We start from the raw sequence: 26,848 nt of genomic DNA, 5'->3' as shown, positions 1-26,848 counted from the left end.
TTTTATATACTTATTTTAATCAGTCATTCATTTAAACATAAATTTTTGCATTTAAGATTCAACAAAAATTTACGAACTTTACTTGGCAGTTAAAGATCAAGAGTGATAAATTCAGAACAGGATATTATTTTAAAGTGTTGTTAGCGGTCTTCAAGCAAAACGTGCTATGTTAGTATGTAATGGGAACTTGTCAGGTTAAATAAGAATATCTTTGCACTGGTAAGTCATAAAACTCTTAACATACTTTGCATCGTCAAAAAATTGTAAAAATTACAGTCTTGGAAAATATTTAGATTTGTTTGTTTCTAGCGTAATAATTAGACACGATTCGGCCATGTTTCACACCCTCACTTGCAAACCGAGTGAGTTTCCTCTCGCCTGTAGAGACCCTCCTCTGCTCTTTGCCGTAGACTCTATGTAAAAATATGATTCATTGATTATTTAGAATGAAAAATTGATGTATTCCATTTTTATTATCAAAACAATTAAATTGTACTGGTACAGTTATTGACATTGTTTGTGGCCAGTTTATTGTTTTGGAGCCCTCAGAAGACTGATGTTCACCAAAGTCAAATGGCAACAATTGTTTTATTAAATAATTTTAAAGACCTAATGGTTAATATTCTCAAAGAGAACATCAAAACTGGCAAAAGTTGCAACATTGCTGTTATCTGCTGTTTGTTGTTTAATTGATTAATGTTACCATTACTCGGATTGGCCAATCTTCAATTTGATGATATACTGAGTACGTTTCCTTCACTTTGATTTGTTTAAAACCACAGATTATATCACGTGTCATTGTTAGTTTGGTGGTAACATCAGCTGTCAGTATTGAGTCCTATCAGATCTCAAATTCTCGGACATAAGAAACGTATTCTATGTGTATTTTTATATAACATCATTTATACTGGTATGTATGCTTATGTTATTTTTTATTAACTAGATTTTCATATTGATCACCTTTTCAGCAAAGCACAGTTGCATGAAGTCTGCCTGCAAAATGTTTATGTGACAAGAAACTATGGTCAGATACAGCAAGGTACAGCTCCGAGTTCTCAGTCTGTATAGAGATATGCTTACAGCCACAAAAGGAAAACCAGGTCTCAAGAATATGATTCGCAGTGAGTTTAAGAAAAATGCAGCAGTACCCAAGAGTAACATTATGCACATAGATTACCTGTTGAGAAGAGGAGAACGCCAGCTGGAGACACTGAAAACCCCTGGGGTCCAAGGGGGTGGAGTGTTCTATGAAGGACCAAAACGTGGATAATTAATTAATAGTCTGTGTGACATTATTTCAGTATCACTCACGTACTTTGCAGTCCATTGAGTAACACATAACAAAAGGAGTTTTTGAAAAAGGATATCTCTCTCATTTTTAGGATCAGTTTTATATCTCCTTGTGTATGTGAGACATCATCTTCTAGGATATCAGGTCATAAAAATGGCAGCAAGACAGTTGTATAAACAGATTATCTCCCACTTCCCAGAGCAGAACATGGCATTTGCATATGGCTCAGGGGTCTTCAAACAACTGGGGCATACAGACCCAACCAAAAACATGCTAGATTTCTTCTTTGTAGTGGATGACCCAGTGGAGTGGCACCGTGCTAACATTGCTAAAAATCGCTCTCATTATTCCTTCCTGAAATATCTCGGCAGCCGAAGAGTTGCCAACATACAAGAAAAACATGGTGCTGGTGTTTATTTTAATTCACGTGTCATGTGTGAGGAGAGGCTGATTAAGTATGGTGTAATCAGCACAAGACGGCTGACTGCAGACCTGTTAGACTGGGACACCCTGTATGTAGGGGGCAGGCTGCACAAACCTGTGATGATCCTCAAAGAGCCGAGTGGAGAGAACCTGAAGGCAGCTCTTCATACTAACCTGGCCAGCGCAGTGCATACGGCATTAATTATCCTCCCAGAACACTTCACTGAGGAGGAGCTTTACTGCACCATCTGTAACCTCTCCTATTCTGGGGATTTTCGTATGGTCATTGGTGAGGACAAGAACAAGGTGAGAAATATTGTCAAACCAAATATGGAAAAGTTCCGGGAGCTGTATGAAGGAATCCTCGACCATGAGGATAATGTGAATTGGTGTAAGTCACAAGGAAGACTGGAGCAGCTGAAAGATCCAGCAGCAATTTTCCATCATTTAAGTCTGCTGCCAAAGACACTTGAAGAGAGATTAGTTGATTTTTACAACAGGGATAAGCGGACAAGAGATGCGGAGGAAGTTTTAAGAATATGTGCCAAGGATTACGAGTGTGGAGAGGTGGTGGGAAATTGTGTGTCTAAAATTGTGAGCCATTCTAGTTGGAGTCAGAGTGTAAAAAGTATATGGACAGCTGGGATCATGAAAAGCTTCTGGTACAGCTTAGAAAAGTTGAAGAAAATGAACAAAGGCAGTAAAAAAGAGATGTAATAATTCTTTTCTTGGTCTTTTTTGCATCTTGTGTAAACTGTAGCAGCTGTTTGAGTAATGTAGATCTACAGCACAAAAGGTCTGTTTGCTCTTAAATTACAGGAATATTGGTGTATGATATTAGGCAGAGTAGAAGCAAAAAAAAAATTCAAGTTACAATTTACATTGTCAGTTTTGTGGCCATGAAAAGAGTGCACCCATAGTTTTTATGAATTGTACATTTAGCAACTGAATTGATTCTTAAATAATAATAATAAAGGCTAACTACAGCAGGTGCTTCAATTCATTTCTTGGTTCATCATTTTCCTGATAGAGTAAAAGTTGTCAAACATTGTGAGCATCTGTAACCACAAGCCCCAGTACAAGTGGGTGAGGTGTAAAACAGAATAAAAACAGTCTTTACCCCTTCCCAAGACATCCTCCCTACCACACACACACACACAGACACACTCCAAACACGCACACATGAAAAGAAAAGAAGAGGTTATTGCAGTTTAAAGCTCTTTATTGCAAATTTTGAATATAAAAAATCAGTACACATGATGTAAAAACAGCTCAAGGCATTTTCCTTTTCATCACTTCCATCATTAAGAAGTGTAAACACAACAATTTATATTGAATAGCAACAATTTGGTGCAGCATTAACAGTGCTTCTGGACATTTGTTCTTTACAATATCAGCAGCAAAGCTGAAAGTGAAAGAAAAATTTCTTTTTTCAAAGAAAAAAAATCCAGGTAAATGTCTTGAAATGCAGTGGCACTTTGACTGTCTAATCATTGAATTTAACTCCCTTCACCATGTTATCTTTATTCAAAATTTCAATCCAGTAGCCATCAGGATCCTTTATGAAGGCCAGACCTTTCATCTTCCCTGGAATGACAACAAAAACCACATTAGATTAATGCTGGAGGCATGGTATACACACACACACACACACACACACACACACACAAAAAAAAAAAAAAAAAAATTCTAGTCTTTGGCCTTTGCAAAGTCTGCTAAAATCAAATATTAGCCAAATAGTGTACATAGCAATGTTGGTTTAAGAATATTTTGTGAACAACGAATGCAGCTGACACTCCTTCATGAGTTAGTCACCAAAGAAAGGAGAAAAAAACATTATCAAAACACAATCTGAATGACGAAATTTAAATGTTTAAACTGCCTTGAAGAAAACAAAGTGCACTTGCCATTTTAATGAAAATAATTTGACTAAAATGTACCATTCACTTTCATACTAGAAATGTACAGGGAAGAACTTGAATGATATAAACCATAGTGAACATGGTATTATCAAGCTATTATAACATCCCACTTACACAATATGGCTCATCCCACTTACACAATATGATACAGTTTGATATAGAGAGTAAATATAAATACTGTACAACAATTTGAAGTATAATTATAGGACTATTTGGGTAGGATAACCGCTGGTAGGTTGCATAACATCAAACAACTGATTTAAATATTAAAGGGATAACAACTGTTCATTTTGGCCAAAAAATGGATTTTCCTGAGGTTAAGGACAATTTTCCCATACTTACCGATGGTTAAAGAATCCATTCCCACATTCAAAGTTAGTCCCTGTTTTTTTTTTTTTTTTTTTTTTCTAAAAAGTTTGGTTTTTTGTAATATTCTCTTAAGAGATTATTACAGAGTGTAGCCATCTATGGAGGTCAAATGATGTGATGGCAAGCACAAATTCCAGAATAATTGCGTTAACCACAGGTTTTGGTGGTAAAATGGAATTTATTACATATCTGTGAGATGTTTACAATTCATTTATTGTGAAATATGGATAACTACAGTTGTTATCCCTTTAATTTCAGTGCACTGAAGAGTTTGGTAATCAATACGATCCCTTGTCTCTTCTATCTCTTTTTCTCTTTCTCAAACAGAGGATCTGGGCTAAATCTGTTTTCTACCAGTAAATTAATGAAAAATATCCATCACAGTGCCAAAATTAAGCCATGTAAATCAGCAGGTAGATGATTGGTATCATGGACTAAAACAATTTTTTGTTTTGCTTTTAGCCAAACTACTTACTACTCATCAAATCACTGATAAATTGGCTAAGGAATAGTGCTTTGTATGATAATGTATTTGGCAAATGTATGTTGGTATTTAATCAGAAGTGTCAATAAACTAACTTATCATGGGTCCACCACCCCTCTCCAGTGTGACTACTTGTTTCCATTACCCCCAGTCACATGTGACAATGAATTGAGATAATCAACTGATTAGGAGATGATATGGCCTAACCTGACTTTCAGACTCAGTGTGAACCTACTTCTTTATTTTCAAAATTCCACATTTTGGATCACAGAGCACATATTTGAAAATAAAGAAGCTGGCATGGATTACGTCTGTACTGAAACTCGGGTGACCTCTAACACTACACCCTGGATTTTTGTCTACGAGATTGTCTACGATTCTCCGTACCGCTTTGTTTGGATTTAGAATTTCGATCCAGTACCCATCTGGATCCTTTATGAAGGCAAGGCCCTTCATTTTCCCTAAAATACAGGGCCACATATTTTCATTTTCACAAAAAATTTATTACTATTCCAAGTAAAGTTTTCCAATAATTGTATACTTTTGCAGTAAAAATTTGGTTCTTTATAATCTTTAACAAAAATCCTGTTTCTAATTGAAAAAAAATAAGTTAACAGTGAAGAACATAAAAACTAGATAAAATATAATTTAAAAAAACATTGGAAAAACTTGTTTAATTTAGAAGCCAACTATTAATCTCAGCATTATCACTGATTTATGTAATACCAACCATCATTTGGTCTCTTGACAAATGACACTCCATGTTTTTCAAATCTTTCACAAGCTGCATCAACATCTGGGACACATATTCCAATATGACCTGCAAAACAACGAATCAACAGCTCTAAAAACTCTAAACAGTAAAGCTGACAAATTAACAGATACTCAACAGAAATGAAGTCATGAGAAAATAGGAAAGATGTCACAAAGTCTTAAACATACATTGCCTAAATTTACATAAAATATTGCATGCATTTTGCCAAAAAGGCTATGAGCAAATAAATCACCACTGCTACCAAACTAATTTTCTGAGAAATGTGCTATGTTGCAAAAAAAATGCAAGCAAGCCATCCGCTAAGTCATCATGTACAGTAATTACTCCATCTTTTCAATGGGGAAATTGTGACTTTTACAAAAACTTTATTAATGATGTCATAATTTCTTAATTTTTGAACATTAATATTGAGTGGTAGCAACATAATTGAAACTTCTTTATAGTTCTATTCTATATAATAATGTTATTTCTGTGATTGTAAAATTTTGTATCTGTAAGTTGGATTTCTTTTGCCCATTGAAAAGATCACTAATTACCATATATCTATGTAGAGTAACAACAAAAAGTTAATGAACTTTATAAAAACTTAGATCACTCATACATAAGCTGGGATAGTGCTAACACTGGCCAATTTAGCTAAATGCTAAAACTGACTTAAATTGGCTAAAGAAAAAGGGATTGAATTGGCATGTTTTAGCCAAATTATAACCATTTTGATAACACATTGACAAAAATGTGGTGATTTGGCTAAGCGAAAAAAATTGCTAGCGCTACCCCAGCATAAGGATGATAAAATCAAGTATTCAAATATTTCTAACTCACCAAAACCTCTAGGATCACTGTTACCATTGTGGTACTCAAATTCTTCATCAGACTCTGTCCCCCAGTTACTGAAAATAAATTTGGTCATTTATTATTCCTAAACTGATTTTTTTTATTTTTTCAATCACAGTTATACCTAAGATCTAAAATACCGTTTATTAGATCTTAGGTTATACTCTGCAAATATGTTCAGTTTTTCTATCTGAAGTTAGAAATGAAGTTTGACTACGAAACAAGATTTTGTGTAAAAATAATTTCTGGAAGGTTAATCTGGTGCACTGTATTTCAAACATTTTTTTAAAAACTGAAATGTTGGAAAACAGTTAAAATGTATTAGTTGGTGTTCGGGTTACTTTTTTGTGAACACTAACTCCAAATGCAGGAATAAAATATGAAATGCAAAACTCACTGGGTAAGTTCGATTGTCCCAAGTTGAGAAAAGCAAAACCTGATTTTCTCGCTATCATCAGCAGGTATGTCTTCTTTCTTTGCATAACCCATGAAGTATAATGAGAATTTCATGGCTGGGAAGTCAAACTTCTTCAAAAGTCTAAAATTAAAGGTTTGATCAAAATGTATAAAATTAAAAGTCTGACCAAAAGTGAATTACTAGTAAGTCCTTTTGAGATATAGCCATAGTATCTTATTTTATTAATATTTTTATAACAAAACATAGCTGCCTAAATCTTCAATACTTGAACTTAAGACTGTGTAAACATGGCCTGTACCTCATGCCCATAACTCCTGTATAGAACTGCAGACTTCTCTTAGGATCTTTGATTCTCATCATGGTTTGCTGCATATAAAACCCCTGAAGTTCAATAAAGAGAGAGGTGACCAGTAAAATGGATTATAAATGTGTGTACAAGATAATTCTGAAGAACTGTCATGTTTTACCAAAGACCACAATATCTAATGTCATGTCAGTCTTGTAATAAAACATATGTTGTATTCTTAGGTGATTAGATTGATGTCAGGACAGTTTTTTACTAGTAAATTCTATGATAAATGCAGTAATATAGCATTGTTTGGACTATCTTGATTAATCAGATAATCCCCTGGGTCTGTTATCATCTAGCTATTCAATAATTATGCCATTTCTGTCGAAATATCTAGCTGATATTCACTGAATGCCACAGTTACATAACTCAGTCTGGCAGGTCATCAGTTTGATTTGGTCATTTGACTGATTTCAGTCCTGAACTGATGACAATATTTGAAGTGTTGAATTACAGTTCACTGGTATAACTGCTTTTCATGAAAAAAAAAACCTGATTCAATAGCTACATATTAGAGAATATATACATGTATAGAGATCATAATGCTATGGTAGCTGAACCATCACTTTAGTTTGTCAACCAAGGTAATCATACTTAACTGCCTCAACAGGTGTCTGAGGTTACATTTACTAGTAAGCACCATTTAAGCACATACTTTCATCTTTTACTGCATTAATTATCAAAAATCAGAGGAAACAATAACACATTAAATGTTTTACAGTCATAATCAGAATGCAGTGCATAAAACAGCAACATTTAATTCTGCACATTCACATTTAATTCTGAAATGTTCACTCACAAATGAGCCAGTGATATTGATACTCACTTACAGACACTCATAAACAGGGCATGGTACATAAATTAGGAACATTTACTAGTACATTGCTGTTCCACGTACTAAGACACAAATACTTGACAAATGTCTTGAATAATATTGATATGGGACAGTCCTCAGTCCTCTGATAACCCAAGGCCTCTAAAACAGTATACAAAATAGAAGTACACGTGTGTACTCCTGTGTGATCTGATCTCACCCAATTCTGGTGTCTACTCTTACGTAGCTACCTGTAATTTTACCACATATATCTTTATACACTTCTGTTTCTTTTGGAAACTTAAACACTTCAGTATATTTTAGAAATTACTATAGAAATAATGTTACTCTGTACATGTAACACTAAATCTTTTGGAAAGTTGTCAAGACTCAAGGTGAATTTGAAATGAGGTGAATTTGCGTCAACACCAAATTTCGTGATGCAAGAGCATTGACATTATAAAAAACTACCATTGCTACAGATTATACAATAAAATGTTAAAGTACTGGTAAGCAACATGCAAGCCAGGGCAACCAAAACTACAGACTTTATTTACTTGAAATGCTACGCTTTTGGTTTCTATTTGCGCATCATTTGTTTGTGACCTGATCGTGTGAATGGATACAAAAGAACAACTCACCGACGTTGATGGATCGGGTTCAGAGAGGCAAGCAGTCACTTCACTATCAGGGAGCGCCATGGTTCCTAGCTGATCAGGGACGACCACGCTCTGTAGTGCTGCTATTATGTCCTAGTGATCTGAGTTATAAGTGGGAGATAAACAGCGACCTACTTTCCAAATCTAGAAACAACAACCCATTGCGACGGAGTAGCTTCACTACTAACACAATGCAATTGCCTGACTTCTCTCAACTACAAACGATGACGGTTGTGAGAAATTTTTTTCGCATTTTTTAAGGTAGGATTACAACATCCTTGTGCGCATCCGTGAAACAAAATGCCTTAAAATAGTTAAGAAAAAAAAAAAAAAAAAACACCGCGGTAAAACACACAATGTAATTTGGTGGTTGAGTGGCATATGCTTTCATTGCAACAGCTTATTTTTCAAAATTATTATTTTCATATTATGTATTCAATATGCCTAATTTTGCTTTACATATTTAAGTAGACAGATGGTATTTTGTTTAAGCAGAGGCTGATGGATCCGTCCTTTGACCCTTGCACGTCAAGGGTGACCTGAGCCGGCTTAATGAGCAAAATGAAAAGTTTATTGGCTGATGCATTTCCTTGTGTGCGTCCACCGCGCTAGACTGTTCCTCTTCTTGCCGTAGACAGGCGAATGTGGACGACGTGTTTGCGACCATAGATACGCTAAGTCAAGTAAGTCATATACACAATGTATTTGTCAATTGTATTAATTAGATTGCTATTTAAAAGAACATTGCTTTTACCTTCAGTATTTTTAGTGAAACGGATATAATAGGCCTACGTTATGCAATAATTTTGTTCCGTTTTAATGCAAGACACAAGTGAGTATTGTAAGTTCTTTCGCGTTTATTACTTATTGACACTTAACACTGGCATATTAATACACAGCGATTTGGCAGATTTGTTAGAATTGCGCTTCTCGTCAATTTTGACACAGATTGTAACGTAACGTTTTCTATTTCGCTTCTACTTTCGTTTTCAATGTTTTGATGGAAATACATTACATGTGAAAGTGATTTTGTTATATAGAGTGAATGAATATCTTTATACCTTCACATCTAAGGTGCAATCAAAACCATAACAACTAACTACTTTACGTCAATTAGTAATTATAAAACAGTTACATAGTTACACATAGGCCCCTATATAAAGAAAGTATTTTATAACCATACCGTATGTTAGGTTTTATCAACACGTTGAGTCACTGCTGACAGTAAAGGGATTGTACACTAACATAGGGGATTATTAAAATGATAGTAATAATAATAACCAATAATGGTCATAATTGTGAAATGAAAGAAAATAATTAAAGCGACACGTTTGCTGACCAATAGAGGTCTTCGGCTTCGGCTTCTGTTTACTTGAGATCGGAATGTTATTATATTTGATCAGTGTTTGTGCGTCGTTAGTTAGTGAGTAATTGTGAAAATGAATTATTTACTTTTTAGTTTTACACTTAAAACACTGCCGTGCTATAGAACTCTTCGATATCCATATTTCACATAGTGAACAACTCATTGAAATAACAAATATTCTATTTTACCACCAAAACAGCGGTTATCGCAATTATTCTGGAATCTGTGCTTGACCACGTGGCCTGTAAAGATGGCTAGCGTCTGTAATTATTCTCTTAACAAAGAAAAAAAACAGGGACTTAATGTGAATGCCGGAACAGATTCATGAAGGTAAGTATGGGGAATTGTCGCTAACCCCAAGAAAATCCATTTTTTTCCCAAAATCCGGAATGAGCGCTTCTTATTGATGTGATCTTTTTCTCGTTCAAAGAAAATATCTTCTTAGTTGGACTATGAACCACAGTCTTGTTTCATTTATTTGATAACCATATCACCAGGACAAAGAAGAAAACCGCGGTGATAGCTGTAAACGTACTCTGCCCATCGCCACGGATCCAATTATGGCTTTTAAAGAGCTCACCGCAATCGTTTATATGTTCACATTAAGCTTGGTCGACGAAAAACACGTTTTTTTCACCCAAACATTAAGGAAGCTTCGGATCTTAGCTATAAAAGGGCACCGGAGGTCATCGTAAGCTGGGCAGCTAAGTCTTTGACCTCCTTAGATTTAAACAGTGGGCACATGTACTGTTCGGAGGAGGGGGGGGGGCATATCTACCCCTTCTATTTGCAGGCAGTGAGCGTCTTAAATTGGAACTTAGTGGTTTGGGGTGGGTGGGACAGAGTTCAACTTTTAAGTTGGAACTTCTCTTTAGGTGGAAATAGAAACAATTGGAAATCTACCACCACTAGTAGACCTATAATCTCCCGAGGTATAAAAGGAAAATATTTATAAATAAAGGTATAAAAGAAAATATATTTTTAAAAATGTCTTAAAAGAAACTAACCTATTTTGCCATATCTACACAAAAATGATGATATTGTTAGGTATCAGTAACCATTTCTGTTACCAGAATAAGAGATTTGTATACGAAAAGCGAATTCTTAAAAAAAAAAACGGTGTACAGATAGACATAAGCCGCTATTCAGATTCACATTCTTTATTGATTCACACTTTCAAGTAAAAGGTACAATCATAGACAATACAACAAACTATATTAAATATAAAAAATACATATATGAATAACCATTATTATTACACAAATAGTTATTTAGGGATATATACATAGAGTACTTCATGATCATTTGCCAGGATTGGTCTACACGAGGAGTAATTGCTCACACATAGCATGGTGGATTGTACACTCCTGACCTCGGTATTGTCTATACTATTCTGTACTTATACCCCCACAACATTATGGATGCTAAGTACAGTTCAAACTATTTACTCCAACCAAATATTAAAAATGAACAATTATAATACTCCATATATATATACTTCCTCCGACATACTCAATTTTAAACAAAGACGCCCGGTTTATCGGAGAGTGGAATGCTGATGTATATTTGGTGTATGATAACATAACTTTAGACATTTTAAGAAGTGGATAATGCAACAGGGCAATAAGAATAACAATTCTATACATTATGATGCATTGACAAACACAAAACTCGTGGTGGCTTGATGTCATAGAGAACAATTACAATATCAACAGTTCTTACATACATTCTTTTTGGTGTTTACATGTGGTTAAAACGTGAATATCAAAAAAATAATAGATGTGATTACGATTTGAAATTATACTGTCCATGATAAAAAGTCAGAAAACATTCACATCACACAGATGAACAATACTATAAACTAATAGTTTGTGAAAGTAAATTGAAGGGTTAATAATAATATATCACACTGGAGTAGAAACGTACAAAAAATGATATTCTGCAAAAAATAGAAATACAACAATTAACAATTCAAAATCCGTACATACCAGAAAATTTTGATAAGGCACTACAGAGTGGCAGATTATTTCTATCGTCATCACTGACAAATTAAACTTAAACCATAGTAAAAGGGCTAAGGGACGGACCTATGACGCGTGCGTACCACTTTTCGACCTTTTGATTCGATTTCTTTTCAATCTCATTTTATTAATTTCAAACGCTATACAATGTGTTTTCTAAATCATTATTTTTAATATAGGGAATTTTGGGAACAAGATATGTTATTCCTTTACTTATCACCTACAAGTATCACTATGTCTTGCTTTCCTGCTGCAGTGGCGGATTTAGAGGGTGTCAAGGGGGGTCCTGACTCCCCCTTCGGTTATTTCTATCGTCATCACTGACAAGCTGAATTATAGTGCTAAACCCTACCGAATGGCATTGTACACCCTTCAGTGGTACCCGAACCCGACGCCAATAATTAATACCTTGATCAGCTACAGGTAGGGCTAAGGAGGTTAAGATCTGGTCCCGTAGTACCCCCCCCCCCTCCCGCTCAAACAAAACTCACTTAATTAAATTTATTCGCCCCCTATACCTTTTAATTAATGCAGCGTTTTTTTTTTTTTTTTTTTTTTTTTTTTTTTTAAACATCTTTATTCTCAAGAGGGTTACATATTGATACAGTATAAATAAAGGTGGCAATTCGCCTAGGCATTATATGCTCACCTTTGAAATTTAATAATAATAATAATAATAATAATAATAATAATAATAATAATAATAATAATAATAATAATAATATTCAAGAAAAAGACGGTGACGAGGACATGAATGGCATTAGAGGGGAGTGAGGGACAGGGCATGGGGGAAAGGTAATTATGGGGGGGGGGGGGCAATGGGCCATCAGGAGAGAGTGGTAGGCGCCAGAACAGAAATGGAAGAAGATTCAGACATTTTTGATTAAGAAATCTGACACTATTTCGAAAATCTTGTCGTTTTGTCCAGATGTTAGTGTTTTATGGCCATGTAGGAAGAGGGATATCTTATCTAGTTGGGTTCTGAAATATGCATAAGTTACACCAAGTATATCTTCAACAGATTCGTAGAGATCACGATATTTCCTCTGTTTCAGTGGGCATTGAAAGAAAAAATGTCGGATAGTTTCGGGTTTCCCACATAAACAGTTGGGAGAAGCCATAGCTGTCCAGTTGTGGTCATATAGTTGGGCTCTAAATAACAAATCGACTCGGGCCTTATTTAGGATTTTTTCATTTTGTCTCGGAAGCTTCAGATGGGTAGTGGACATTGTTGCTGGGAAGGTTTCATTTCTAAGGTTATACTTAAGGGAGGATGCAGAAGGAAGATTTTTTTGAGTGGTGTTTAGTTCATCCCAGCTTGTCATCAAAAAGTGTTCGGGACCTTTGTATGTGAATTTAGAGGGAATTATGTAGTCTCGTTTAGATGTTGTCCGTAGAGGTAGCATGTATTTATTTCTAAACGGAATGAAATAGGTAGAGACATAGGAAGGTGCTAGTTGATTGTGGATATTGAACATGATTTTTTTCGCGTGGTTTCTTCGACGTTCCTCTAGTGAAACCCAGTTCAGCTGTTTCAGTACTTTGCAGCGATTTGAGCCAGGAAGGGCCCCCAGTATATTAAGGCCAGCTTGATACTGGAGGGAGGATAGCTTTGATAGGTTATGTAGAGACGCGGTGCTATAGAGAACATCGCAATAATCAAGCAAAGGAGAAATGTACGCATTGTAAAGTATGTTAAGATGCTTAGATCGTAAAGTTTTAGAAAGCGATTTTAAAGGATTTAGTGCACTTTGGGCCTTGCTTAAAGTATATGTAATATGCTCGGAACAGTCAAGTTTATGATCAAGAATAAACCCAAGGTGTTTGTGGTATTTTTTCTGTGTTATAGCCGTGTTGCATAGAATAAGTGGACTGTACTTTTCTACATTTTCTTTTTTCGTAGTAAAAATCACTTCATTGCACTTTTTTGGTTTAAAAAATAATTTCCACTTCACTGACCATGCTTCAAGGTATGAGATATCAGACTGGAGAATGTCATGAGCTCTCCTGTTGTCCGGGGTAGACGGGAGAAAAATCGAAGTATCATCAGCATATATGAAGCAGTGCGAGATAAGACCATCAAGTAGGTCGTTTATATACAGAAGAAATAGAAGCGGGCCGAGTATACTTCCTTGCGGAACACTGGTATTGATGTAGTTTGTCTCGGAGACCTTTGAAAGGGTACCGTTTATGCGCACTCTGATTTTCCTATTGTTCAGATAAGAGGCCAAGAGAGAGTGCAGTTTACCTCTAAAACCATAGGATATAAGTTTCAGCAATAAGAGACTGTGAGGTACGCTGTCAAATGCAGCAGCAAAATCGAGGAAAATACCTCTAGTATCAAGACCATTTCTGAAATTGTCCCTAATCAGATTATCAATCGAAAGCAATTGATATTCTGTGCTGTGTCCACTCAGGAAACCCGATTGTCTGTCATAGAGAAGTTTATTGTCCATAACATGCCTAATCATTCTCGTATATATGATCCGCTCTAGGACCTTAGATATAACGCTTAACAATGAGATAGGTCTATAGTTTTCTACGTCAGTTTTGCTGCCTTTCTTGTGCACTGGGCATATATATGCCTCTTTCCATATGTCTGGAAAGACGCCGGTTTGTAGTATCAAGTTAAAGAGGGTGCATAGCGGATAAGCAATGGATACACTGCATAATTTTAACATTCTTACTGTTATACCGTCTGGTCCGTTAGCCTTGGATGAGTCCAGGCTATTTATTATACAGCTTATTTCTTCGGGTGTTGTGTCGAGATCGGTTAAAATAACATCTGTTCTTTGTGGGAAAGTGATATTTGTATCACAGTTTTGATTATCAGAATGGTAGCTTTTGCCAAAGTGATTTAGGAAGACCTCAGCTTTTTCTTCGTCAGAATTAGCAACATTACCGGTATTTACATTTCCAATCACCGGAATTGACCGATTGAATTTATTACCCAGAAGTTTTTTCAATGTTGGCCAATAGTGTTTCTTACTATCTGTTTTAGCTTCAAGTGCTTCGATTAGGCTTTTATAATAAGAGTCTTTAGTTTCAGATATTAACTGCTTCACCAGGTTACTTTGGGCAACATAGCTGGCGATGTTTACTTGCGACGGGTTCAGTTTTACACGTTGGTACAATTTTCTCTTTCTATTTAATTCATGTGTAATTTTGTCATTGTACCATGGGTTCTCATTTCCACGTACTTTACTATGTTTTCTTGGGATATGTTTTTCAAATATGGACATAAGCGTATCGATAAATTTTTTAGTCAGCAGGTGGACATCGGACTCGAGTTTAAACATGCCGTCCCAGTCGAACTGGGTTATTTCGGTTTTTAGTCCTTCAGGGTTTGCATGGTCGTACTTCCATATAGTTCTATAGTAAGGCGAATGCTTACAGAGAGTTATATCTATGGAGGTCACTAATGTAGCATGGTCTGTGCGTCCAATCGGTGCTTCCACAGAAGATCTTAGTACCAGGCCGGGAATGTCAGTCACAGTCAGGTCAATGCATGAGACAGAGCTTCCTTGAATTCGGGTTGGCTCATTTATTAACTGGTCAAGGCCATGTTCGCAAAATATGTCGCTTAACATTCGACCTGGCACGTCATCACCTCCCTCCAGAAACCATTGTCTGTTATGAGCATTAAAATCGCCATTTATTATGATTCCGTCATGCCGAGAGCGTCTTGTTTTCTCAAGGCATTCGGATAGAAGGGACATGAAAATGTTCCTCTGTTGGGCTGATTGATTAGGAGATCTGTAGAATACACCGTAAAGAAGAGTTTTATGCTTCACTCGCAGCTCCACCCATAGGCAGTCCAACCCATCTAATTGAAGATCAGTTCGTTCTTTATACATTATATCATCGCACATATACAAGATAAGCCCTCGGCCATTATTTGAAAATACGGGTACTTGAAAGCCTTCAATATTATACTCTTCAATCCGATCTATCCTACAGATATTTCCTGCTTCGCAAAGCCCAACTACGTCAGCTTTAGCATTTTTAATTCTTATTTTAAGGCTCTCGAAGCGTTCATCAGCGTCCGCGCTAAGACTCCTTATGTTTGAGAAAAGTATGGTAAGGGGGATCGAGTACGGCCCTGGGTTGGGGTGGATATCTCCGGATAGTAGAATGATCTCAAGCATGATGATAGTTACTAGGAACAGAGTCACCTTTGATGTCAGGTGAAGTGTGACGGGTGTCAGTTTGCATGATCCAGACGATAGCTTATGTATAACACAATAAAAATGGCCAATTGCGACCCTCCACTGACCTAAACTAATCCCCATTCATGTGAATGATCATCAAGTACCCCCGTCCCCAGCCATGCCCTCCCCTCAGTCCTCTTAGGTTATATTTTGGAAAACTAGAGTTCATAGTCAGAGGAAAAAAGGGGGGAAAAGGAAGCGGATGTGCATAGTATATAGCAACAACCAAGCAGTCGAATGAGAACTGGCTTGGTAGAGTGGATAAGAAACAAAATGAATAAATATACAGAAACACATGCAACGCTTCGCTTACAACATTACACACATAAGTCGTCATAATCAGTTTAGTCCTGATTATATACCATCGTCAGACAGAAAGATGTACCTGTACAGTTTATAATAAGTCTTTTGCATTTTATTTATAGTTTTTCTTTTTTATTTTTTCGTCAATGATGTCAAATATGTCGAATTTTATTTTGTCATCAGTGTTTTTTGGTTTGCCATAGACGCTCCCGTTAAAATACCACGCTTGTTCTATTAGCTGACTCTCATTTAGTCTGTGTAAAAGCTCAATGTTACGTTTGGTTACATCGTCTGAAAGTTTCATATTCTTTCCCGATTTTCTGAGTACTGCACGCTTTTTCATAATCCGTGCTTTCACATCAGTGTTCTTTACTTTCAGTAATATTGGTCTTTCCTGTCCTCGCTTTCCAGGTATCCTGTGAACGGCAACGATCTCTTCACTGGTCACCCGTACACCCGTTTCCGTCAGTAGCAGTTTGGACACCAAGCCGACCATGTCTTCATTTTTCTCCTCTTTCACTCCGTAGATCTTGATGTTATTTTTTCGAGAGTATTGCTCATTGTAGTTGGCATTGATTTGAGCTTCTTTGGACATGTTGCCAGCTTCCTCTGCTATTTTTGCTAACCTTGTAATTTCTCTTTTATTGTCCATAATCTGCTCTTTCAATAGTTCATTTTCAGTTGACAGGTGATCGTATCCCTCTTTCAGTCTTCCGAATCTCACGTCGAATTTCATTTCCATTTCTAAAAACCGATTTTCCATGGCTTCTTTTAAGTCCTTGACCATCACGCCAACCATAGTTTTAATTTCGCCCACCTCATCTTTTATTATTTGTTTTAATTCAGTTTTAATTTCTAGCATTTCTTGCATAATGAGTTGAGATTCATCGCCACTGGAGTTTGAGAGTTCCGAGTGAAGTCTTTTCGTTGACTGAGATGTTTTCGAGTCATTACGCTCGTTTGATTCTTTAGTTCCATTCATCATGGGGCGATGAACCATACACTGTACACATTAATAGTGCAGGTAGAATAGATAATGAGGCAGCAATTCACTGATGTTCTCTGATCAGGGCACTTATAGTGTTACGCAATATTTCGCTTACTGTACATTTACCTTTGTTTATGAATAGTACTCATGCTTAGTCCAATCTGCACTTGGAATGTTATATATACGAAAGCCGCCAAAAAAGCACTTTTGTTACACAGTTGTCAAAAACAGGCTCACATATCGGTGCACGGTCTATTCATGTCATCGTAACTCACCCCGATCGTTCTGTCACCCCGTACATCCCTTGACTGACGGTAACTTTTGCGAGCTAGCACACCCCAGTCTCCAGCTCGTCGGCCATCTTACGTTTTATGCAGCGTATGTTACTTAACACTCACAGAAAAAAGTTCATAAATGGCCAGAAACATATCTGTGAATATCTAGTGAAAAATCAATCTGTGGTCCTAGTAGAAAGAAACAAAATGTCACTCTCAGCCGATGCTGCTCTCAGTTGTATGCGTTGCTGTAGAGAGGCCGGCAGGCTTTAACTTCTTACATATACATGTTCGGCGGTGGCGCGCTTGCTGCAACTGCAAGTACCCCAAGACAAAAAATAAGTAAGAAATCAGTTCAAGAATTCAATTAAAATATAACAGAAATTACAGAATCTAGATGAAAGGCAACAGACCTTATCGTAAGTGAATAGGCCGCTGCTTGTTTAGCGCTGTGCTCTCTCCTGGGTGAGTAATCCCTCTCTCTCTCTCTCTCTCTCTCTCTCTCACACACACACACACACACACACACACTCATGACACACACACACACACGAACGCACGCACGCACGCACGCACACACACACACACGTGCACTCTAAGAGCACCGGTAAACCATCTCCTTTCACGTACCTAACACGTTTATACTTACAATAATTATGTATTTTGTTCTCTGCTTCTTCAATGACTTTTAGCAATACTATTATTTTAGCATCCGTCACCATTTTCTTCAGCGCTTCGTAGTTTCCAACTGAAATAATGTCCTTGTTATTCATCAAGTTGAACAAATCGTGCATATCCTCTACCGCCTCTATTTCTCCCGCTTCGCAACCTTTTAATCCCAATGCAAGCTGTTTCATGGTCAAAAAATCACGCTTTCTCATCTTCCTTTGCAACTCAACGCTCAGGTGGCTGTGAATGTACTTTGGCCGCTCTGGTTCCATCTCAAAATCCCCCTTTAAAAAGAAACTGTAACTTTAATTTGTGCTCGACTAAGAGATCGGAAAATACAAGATAATGAAAGTTTTCTTATCTCCAATCTTTTTTAAACGTGAAATCCAACACTGTCAAATTTAAAGTAAACGTTAAACAATCACTCCCCCTTTCTTAAATCTGAGACAAAATGGCAAATAAGTTTGAGTATTATCGTAAGGACTTCATAAAGGTTATTTTTAGCAATGGGAATTTTATTAAGTCATGGAAATTTCCGTCGCCTTTACCTGTCAATATTTTGCTGAATTGATATAAAATATATGTCTATATGTAATCTATATGTAATCTATGTCTATATGTAATCAATATCAAGACAACTTACCCACTTCTGTATCTGTGCTGTTCATATAATGTATGATATATACTAATGTTGACCTACTACGTCCAGTGTCAGAGGAAGCAACTCAACGTTCGGTCTACCCTAAGTCCAATGAATCTCTTTCACCTGAGTAGTGGTATTCATACCTATTTTAATATTTGTAAAGGCTTCTGAATAAGGCTTTTATTTTGACCTGACGTCATGTATGATTACCGTGTCCTGAATTTAAAAAAGAAGTGAGGGTCCCATTGGGTATTATTGTTACCCGGGAAAGCCCTTTTTATTTCCCGAGGTGTGTGAAAGGTTCATTTTATTAAGCGTGATTCTTGAAGCACCCCGACTCGTGAATGCGGCTTTTAATCCTCCGCCCTTCGTGAAACAAAGTCATTATACCCGGTGATGCGTGATTTTTGACACACACTATCATTGAGATATGAATAAAATTTTATTTACTGTGGTATGTGAAATGATTATTTTATTTCTCGTGTACTGTGTTTACCGCCCCCCCCCCCCAATGGGGCCCTCAGAAATGGCTTCATGCTTTAAAGACCCCCCTCATCGATTGCCACCCTCTCTTATTGTGTCCGATAAAAAAGGTTTTAGTGTCTCATTTCAAAGATTATAAGGGACCTTCTTATGCAGACTTGGCATCTAATGAGGATTTTCTTTCAAAATAAAATTTCTTTTATTTTCCCCGTCTTGGTAATAAATGAAAACATAACTCGCCATCATGTTTATTACGCATTTAATTAATCATTCAATATCAATCTCAGAAAATATACACTGATGCTCATAAGTTAAGCAACACCCAGATTTTGTCAAAAGTTTCTTCTATCATGATCATTATTTCATTTGTTAGTGGAATTATGCATATTTCTTTCATATTTTATAAATAACCTATTCAAATTGAATATTTCTGTTAATGAAATACACCACATAGCTTATTGTAATAATCAAAATAACGTTATTAACCAAACAGTACCAAAATAGGCCAAACCATGTGTCTAAAAAGTATGCTCACACAGCATCAAGTACGTGCTGATTAAAACAGCTTATCATGAAAAAATAAAGTTCAATCATCTAAGAATTAGTTTTAATAAAAGAAGACTGTAGATAATAAATGATTAATCGTCTATTATCCAATAAATATTGGGTGTGCCTTCCCTATTTTTGAACAACAGCTTCACAATGTCTCCTGCAATTTGCCACCAAATTCTGTCAATCTTGCATTGTGAGCCTGTTCCATTCCTAAATTACTGCCTGCTGGAGCTTTCTTATGTTTCCAACTGGAGGTTGTCTCTCATTAACTGCTCTGTCAATCATATCTTTAGCATGTTCAATTACACTGAGAATTGGCAAATATTGCAGGGCCATCCAAATTTGGAATACCATGCTGTTGCAGCGCGATTTGCACGGACCGTGCTTTATGAATGGGCAAACTGTCCTGCACCAAAATGATATTTCTTCCTGGATTTGCTTGAATGTGTGATTGCAAGCTCCCCAATGGTATTTCTTTTCTGTATGGTTGACCAGTGTATCTCCCTTGCATAACGTACAGTGGCAATTTTTCATCATATGAGAAAGCGCACCATACTGTGACGGGTACTCCGCCATCCTGAATACATGGGTGATCACAATCATCCTGAAACGCTTGGTTTGGACCTCTTCAGACTCCCAGCCAACCATCTGCATACATCAAAGTGAATCTGCTCTCGTCAGTCCACAGGACCCTTCACCCAGTCCTTAGATTCTATCTTTCTCGGCATCTGGCTTATGCCAAACTTATCTGCTTGTGTCTTTTGGTCGAAGGTGGCTTTTTAGGAGGCTTTTTAAATGAAAGTCCAGCGTCTAAATTATGCCTGTTGACTGTCTGCCTACTGATTTGAGCTCTTCCTAATCCAGGCCAGATGTTTCTCAGCTGTTTGGACCGGTTCTGGTGGCGTAGTTGAACCTAACATCTTCTAACACTTGCGTCGGTTAATCTCGTTCTACCAGAAAGAGGCTTGTCCAATACATGATGAGTTTGGCGCCATTTTGCTACCAGCTTGGACACTTGACTTGGTGCTACTCTCTATTGCCTTGCAATCTGTCTCTCTGGCACCTCAGCAAGATGGCTTCCTATAATTTGCCATCTGATTACCTCGTTGAGTCTTCTTCTAACCATTGGTTGGTACAATATAACAAATTGTGCCCATGAAACCAGCCAAATTGGAAGCTCCGCATGGCATGCCCAAACTGTGTTTTTCGCAAGTGGCACCCCTATTGCATATTCTACCCTGCCCAACAGTAAATAGTACTCAAATGTCACGGTCCACTAGTTCAAAGTAAGAACGAGATATATGTTTAGCTACTGTACAGATTTTGCCTTAATAAAAAGCTTGGTTGCTGAGAAATTTGAGAAATTAGAAAGTGTTGCTTAACTTATGAGCATCAGTGTATTAAAACATCTTTAAAAATAACACATGGATCATGCTTTCTTGGGAATCCAATATTTTCAAAATATCAGGCTATCTGGATTTTCTCTCACAGCAAAGAACTATTAAGACAAATTCAACAGATTGCAACAGTTGATAAAATAGGCGACCTCTGACTACAATCAGAGCCCTCACCCGGCAAGGCATTCCTTCAGACAATTTTCTGGGGATTTGGTGTGGCAATGTGTTCCATACATCAGTCAGAGTTTGTCCTCTGAAAGCACGGCTGACTATAGATCCCTACTCGGTGAGGCATCCATACATTCAGAGGTGTGACTGTAAGGATTTGATCTGCAATTTGCCACTCATATTTTACAGAGCATGACATGATCTGTTTTTGGACAGTTGTTGTTACATAACGGTTCAAGCAAGCGGTCTTCTCGTCCGGTGACAGGATATGGCTCTGTGTATGTTCACCAGTCTGGGCACGGCTATGGGCATTGTCTCTGGTGCACGTTAGACACTGTTCCTTGGGTCACATTGACTTGTCTGGCAATGGCAGCTTGCTACCCCAATTCTGGCACGATGTTACAATACTGTGGCACTATACGACCTGCTCTGACAGTCTGTGTAAAATTTTATGGTTTTCTGAATGTGCGCTTCAGAAATTTAAGACACAAAACCTACAGACTTGCGTGAATTAGTTAAGATGCCCACAAAGTTAGTGTCTCAGCTGAGGTTTCTCCAAAGTGATGCTATTGCTGCAAGGGAGCCAGAATGCCTTAATTATTCCTTCTTGGCCTGGTTTTCATTTGGTTTATCTGGAGGTGACAAAAGACAAAAATCAGCTGTAAAAGCTCAATTTGTTGAAAATATTACAGAATCTTAAGAAAGATAACAGAACTTACCGTAGGATTAACACATCATTCACACACACACACACACACACACAGAGACACAGACACACACACACACACACACACACACACACACAGACACACACACACACAGACACACGCAGAGAGAGAGAGAGAGAGAATGAGGAGAAAGAAATACATACACTTTATCTGTCATATACCAAATAAAGGTACGTTAATACTCACACGTCCTTATTCTGTTTTCTGCCTCTTCAATGACACCAACCAATCTTCCTATTCCAGCATCCCTCACCAATCTCTTCAGTACACCATACTCTCCAATTGAAATAATGCCCTTGTCAAACATCAGGTTAAACACGTGACACACATCTTCTGCTTCCTCCAGTTGAGCCCTCCCCACTGTGCCCCAGAGCAGTTGTTTTATGGCTTTAAACTGATCTCTGGTGATCTCATTCTTCAAGTCAAGGCTCAGATGGTTGTGGATATACTCTGGTCTGGTGGCATCCATCCTTACAAACCTCCTTAAAGCGGCTGAAAAAGATTAAAGGAACTGTAACTATTTTGGTGTCCGGCAGCAGGATTGGACTGCAAGTTTGAAATTTTTCGCAGGCCTAATCTTCTTCAAAATAAAACTGGGCACTGTCAAAGTAAACGTTAAACAAATCCAACCATTCCCCCTTGCTAATAATTGAGAATGTTACAAACGCGAAAATTCACTATAAAATGGCGAATAAGTTTCAGTGTCACTGTAAGGACACGATAAGGATTATTTTTAGCAATGGGAATTTCCGTCGCTTTTGCTTGTCATTGTTGTGCTTATCAGTGCACTTGCAAAAATGGTTGAAAAACTCTCCTTCTAATTTCTTAGTTGACATTAAACTGTAAGTTCTAACATGAAATTCGTCCATGAAGTCAATATCGAGACAAATTACCTACTTATTCGAAGTATTCCCAGCTAGATTTCTTATACGTGTGTATATAGCGTATGGTACCTCAGTAAAAATAGTAACTCCATGTTCGGTCGTCCCGAGGATCAATATATGCAAAGTTAAAAGGGACCTGCAATAAATGAGGTCAGATCAACAATAACGGCCCATTTAAAAAACCTTTACAAACACAAGAATATGTAGGTATACTGTTTGGCTAGTGCACCTTGAATCCATACAAAGGGGGCGAAGAGAGTGAAAATATTTAATGCTTTGACTTGCTTGGCTCGACTTAGCTGCACGTCAAAAATTAATTATTAATTATGATTATCCTTATTATTACAGGGACATCAAAGTTTGGTAAGAACACAGATAGGCCACCTATGCAGATAAAATAACGCCCGAGACTTGGAAGAGCTACCTACATTTCGTGGAAGGATCAGCTTGCTGTAAACGCGGCTTAAAGGATCGAAACATCTGATCGCAACAATTAATATTGACACAATATGACCAACATGCTTTTATTTGGAGAGGACTACCAGAAGAAATTCAGTGCAGAAGAATATCTAAAATCGTGCATACTCGAAGGAACGCCGGAAGAACCCACTTCACCAATGTTCATACCGAAAACTCTTCATAAAATATTTTCCTCAGGTAGGATTTCCCCGATCGTATACTACAGTGTAGTACATTGTCACCCCCTTCTGCTAATACCCTCACCTACAAAATGCTCCCTGCACTTATGTTTGACGTGCCTAAAAAGTCTTTGTGTTGGGGGGGGGGGGGGGGGGGAGGGGGAGGGGGGGAGGGGATGTCTAGGCCTTCTAGAAGGCGTCCTGGGGGCAATATTTGTTTTCTTGTTTTGCTTTTTTTATTATTTTACTTATACAGAACCTGTAAGTCAAGCTAGTTCGCTGTGAAAGACGAATTATTCATGGCTTTCCAATGGCGATATTACAAGTAGAGGCACACTGACCGATAAAAAACTTTGAACTCGAGACTTCTTTTTTATTTGCAGGGACTATCACAGGTCGCCGCATTTTGGAAATAGGATCAGGGCCAGTGATTGCCAATCTTATTCCCAGCGCCAAATGGTTCGACAGGATCACACTGAGTGAGTACGCCAAGTGTAACAGAGATGAGCTGGTGAAATGGTGGGCAGCAGACGACACCGCCCACGACTGGTCTCCACACTTCAAATACCATGCCAAGTTGGACGGAGATGAGTAAGTTAAAATTTAAAAAATAAACAAATAAATAAGTGTACGGGTGGCGCATTCTAAGATTCAAACGGCAAAGCATTTAAAATTCCATTAAGTGTAAATGTACTTGTGCTCAAAAACCTCTACCTTTAGCTGTAACAATTTCCTGCAATTCCGTCAATCGTTTAAACCCCCTTTACACTGGACGGCGTCCTTTCTGCATCCTTTGTGCCACCAGGAAACTGGCATCGCTGTGGTTGTAGAAAGGAGACACAAGCATTGCTTTGGTTGCAGAATGAATGTTCAATGATCGGCCAGTTGTCGACACGTAAATATTTTTTTTACTCTCAAACGGGACCGTAGGCCTACCAAAGGATGTGGAAACGCAGTCCAGTGTAAAGGGTTCTTTAGCCACCAAAGTGAAAGTAAAATCATACAATTTTTTTCAACATAATAAAGAGGTACCATCGTATATATAATCATGGTCACTAAGATGATTTAACCAATTATTCCATTAATTAGAACCATTTACAATATTCTAGCACTACAGGCCTTTCCTATGGAAGAAGTATATAACATCTTTTTTTGTAAAGATGGTAAAAATATATTTTTAAAGGTACAAGCGCGTTAATTTTTTCATTAAAAAAAACGATTCTGTTTGCCATTATGGTATTTGCTAAATGATAAAGTAAAAAAAATTAGAGGTGGTTTTATCAAGCAATGAAATGGAGCTGCTATTAAAAGAAGAGCACATCATTTGCATGGTTCTTGTGTCTCACGATGACAAACATCTACTTACAAGTATTTATGTGTATTTGATCCAAGTGAACGCCACATAATTGTTAACCTTTCATAACTGTTGGTATTTATAGGAGCAAATGGATGGAAAATCAGCTAACCTTCCGCGAAAAAATGACTCCCGTCAAACACTGCGATGTCACGAAAGAAGACATCTTGTCTCCAAATCCTGTCGAGCCATTTGACGCCGTCCTCAGCAGCCTGTGTTTAGAGGCTGCTTGTCATGACGTCGCCAGCTACCAGAGGGCGCTCGTCAACATCGCCAGACTTCTACGACACGGGGGACACATCGTTCTTGTTGGAGTGTTGGATGAAACGTATTACACAGTTGGTAAAGAGAAGTTCTTTTGTCTGCCACTTGACAAAGCTAAAATCACTAATGCTCTGAAGTCGGCTGGTTTTGACGAAATGGTGTGGTATGAAGATAATACAAGAAGTTTAGACATTCGATCAGATTACACCGGACTGTTTGTGGTAAAAGGACGACTTACTGAGAAAAACTAAATAGCTGAAGGAAAAACATGTAAATAGCGCATATTGACTCGTAAACCAAGGTAACATTTTCCAAGACTGCCGCCACACGATGAAATCTTATAGGACATTCTTTTCTATTTTTTAAAATTTGTTTTGTGAATGTCTTCGGTCTACAGCGAGTGTGTAAACATTTGTTGTTTGCAAATGTCGCGCTTTCCCCTACTATATATGCGGCTTCCTTGCTGACTGACGCGTTAACATAAAATTAATTTACTTAACTTGTCATTACTTCCCCGTGCGTTTTTAAGCACCATAATAAAGAGACACATAATTTCACATTTATGCAAGTGAATTAGACTTAGTTATTATATTGCATCTTCACTATTACTTTATGATTCCTAAAACCATGAGAGGATTGTATCTCCTTGGCAAGTCTGACAACTCCGTGTCGCAAGACAATCTTGCGTTGCAAGTCCATCGAACAGTTTTTTCATTTGGATGTGATGGGCACTGTGCAACGCCGTCTACGAAATTGTTGCAACTTGCAATGTACTTCAAAAATTTGTCAAAGTTTCAAGTTGACAACGCCATAGAGGCTGTTAATCGGTACGATACCGTACGGTCACAGCCTACCCTCAACCAGGGCCGCAGTTATTACTGTGGACATTTTTTGCTGAGCCAAAATGACTGTCTACTTATCTAGAGACATACAGTTCTGTGAAAAATCAATATGTCGTCCTGGTAGAGGGTAGTCACAGCCCGTCTCCGGACGCTGCATCATATGGGACATACGGCACTGTACGGATATCACACGGCCAGTATCGACTTTATAACCATGAACACGTACAAATAAAATCTCTTTTGATCCCATCTCATCTGTTTGATGCTAAGTATCTTTTCGAGTTACAGCCTAACAGCATCATATTTGGGTGCCGGGTAAAAACAATGAATGTTACTAAAACCCGACCAAAGTATTGAAATATAAGAAGCGCAATGAAAAACCTAGGTAAATCTGGATGAACATTAAATTTTCTAAATAGATAAATGATGACAGAGGCAAAATAATGCAACTGATAACACTCCTTTAAGGTGACGGTGCTATGCCGTTGGATGCCGTAAATTGTAAGGTTAAGAAGTCTACGAAAATCCTCTCTCTCCTAAAAATAAATCCGTTTATGCTGGAATGGAGACAGGGCTTATTGTTTGATCGTATCGTGTCTGTACATAAAAAGGAAGATGGCAACTTTTATATTTCAATTTGTAAACATTAGTTTTTTACGGGTGCTGTTATTTTTGGCATTAACATGGTTCTACTGTCTTGGCTAAGAAGTATATTTTGTACTTT

At 37.4% G+C, this 26,848-nt stretch overlaps 5 protein-coding genes across 9 annotated transcripts; 2 read left to right on the top strand and 3 right to left on the bottom strand.

Annotated features, from left to right (window-relative positions):
• Positions 1-51: 51 nt before the first annotated feature.
• On the top strand, positions 52-2,713 carry LOC147763292 (phosphatidate cytidylyltransferase, mitochondrial-like). Its single transcript, XM_087004754.1, has 2 exons — positions 52-219; positions 969-2,713. The coding sequence occupies exon 2, from the start codon at positions 1,445-1,447 to the stop codon at positions 2,429-2,431; it is 987 nt and encodes a 328-aa protein (XP_086860880.1). The 5' UTR covers positions 52-219; positions 969-1,444; the 3' UTR covers positions 2,432-2,713.
• Positions 2,714-2,915: 202 nt separating this feature from the next.
• Positions 2,916-8,479, bottom strand: LOC147763291 (lactoylglutathione lyase-like). Of its 2 annotated transcripts, XM_087004760.1 has the most exons (7): positions 8,321-8,479; positions 6,815-6,897; positions 6,496-6,636; positions 6,087-6,154; positions 5,220-5,309; positions 4,877-4,950; positions 2,916-3,301 (listed from the first exon to the last, which is right to left on the bottom strand). In XM_087004760.1, exons 1-7 carry the CDS (start codon positions 8,378-8,380, stop codon positions 3,293-3,295), a joined length of 525 nt encoding a protein of 174 aa, XP_086860886.1. In that variant the 5' UTR covers positions 8,381-8,479; the 3' UTR covers positions 2,916-3,292. The 2 variants fall into 2 exon arrangements, with proteins under 2 accessions (XP_086860886.1, XP_086860885.1); XM_087004759.1 differs by lacking the exon at positions 4,877-4,950.
• LOC106181959 (indolethylamine N-methyltransferase) lies at positions 8,463-25,845 on the top strand. Its single transcript, XM_013566533.2, has 5 exons — positions 8,463-8,599; positions 8,834-9,021; positions 23,375-23,683; positions 24,048-24,255; positions 25,104-25,845. The coding sequence occupies exons 3-5, from the start codon at positions 23,536-23,538 to the stop codon at positions 25,531-25,533; spliced, it is 786 nt and encodes a 261-aa protein (XP_013421987.1). The 5' UTR covers positions 8,463-8,599; positions 8,834-9,021; positions 23,375-23,535; the 3' UTR covers positions 25,534-25,845.
• On the bottom strand, positions 16,267-18,973 carry LOC106181964 (uncharacterized). Its single transcript, XM_087005573.1, has 3 exons — positions 18,815-18,973; positions 18,152-18,455; positions 16,267-17,817 (listed from the first exon to the last, which is right to left on the bottom strand). Exon 3 carries the CDS (start codon positions 17,237-17,239, stop codon positions 16,352-16,354), a length of 888 nt encoding a protein of 295 aa, XP_086861699.1. The 5' UTR covers positions 17,240-17,817; positions 18,152-18,455; positions 18,815-18,973; the 3' UTR covers positions 16,267-16,351.
• Positions 19,540-24,393, bottom strand: LOC106181963 (uncharacterized). 4 transcript variants are annotated; one of them, XM_013566538.2, is made up of 4 exons: positions 24,379-24,393; positions 23,040-23,162; positions 22,329-22,634; positions 19,540-22,046 (listed from the first exon to the last, which is right to left on the bottom strand). In XM_013566538.2, the coding sequence occupies exons 3-4, from the start codon at positions 22,609-22,611 to the stop codon at positions 22,012-22,014; spliced, it is 318 nt and encodes a 105-aa protein (XP_013421992.1). In that variant the 5' UTR covers positions 22,612-22,634; positions 23,040-23,162; positions 24,379-24,393; the 3' UTR covers positions 19,540-22,011. The 4 variants fall into 4 exon arrangements, with proteins under 4 accessions (XP_013421992.1, XP_013421994.1, XP_013421995.1 ...); XM_013566540.2 differs by lacking the exon at positions 24,379-24,393 and having other exon boundaries at positions 23,036-23,195; XM_013566541.2 differs by lacking the exons at positions 23,040-23,162; positions 24,379-24,393 and adding an exon at positions 22,809-22,867.
• Positions 25,846-26,848: the final 1,003 nt, after the last annotated feature.

Source organism: Lingula anatina, chromosome 2 (genome assembly GCF_051362555.1).
Source record: "Lingula anatina isolate TDL-2025a chromosome 2, LinAna3.0, whole genome shotgun sequence".
NCBI lineage: Eukaryota > Metazoa > Brachiopoda > Lingulata > Lingulida > Lingulidae > Lingula > Lingula anatina.
The sequence above is the reverse complement of the archived record's forward strand: the minus strand, read 5'-3'. Positions and strand labels throughout refer to the sequence as shown.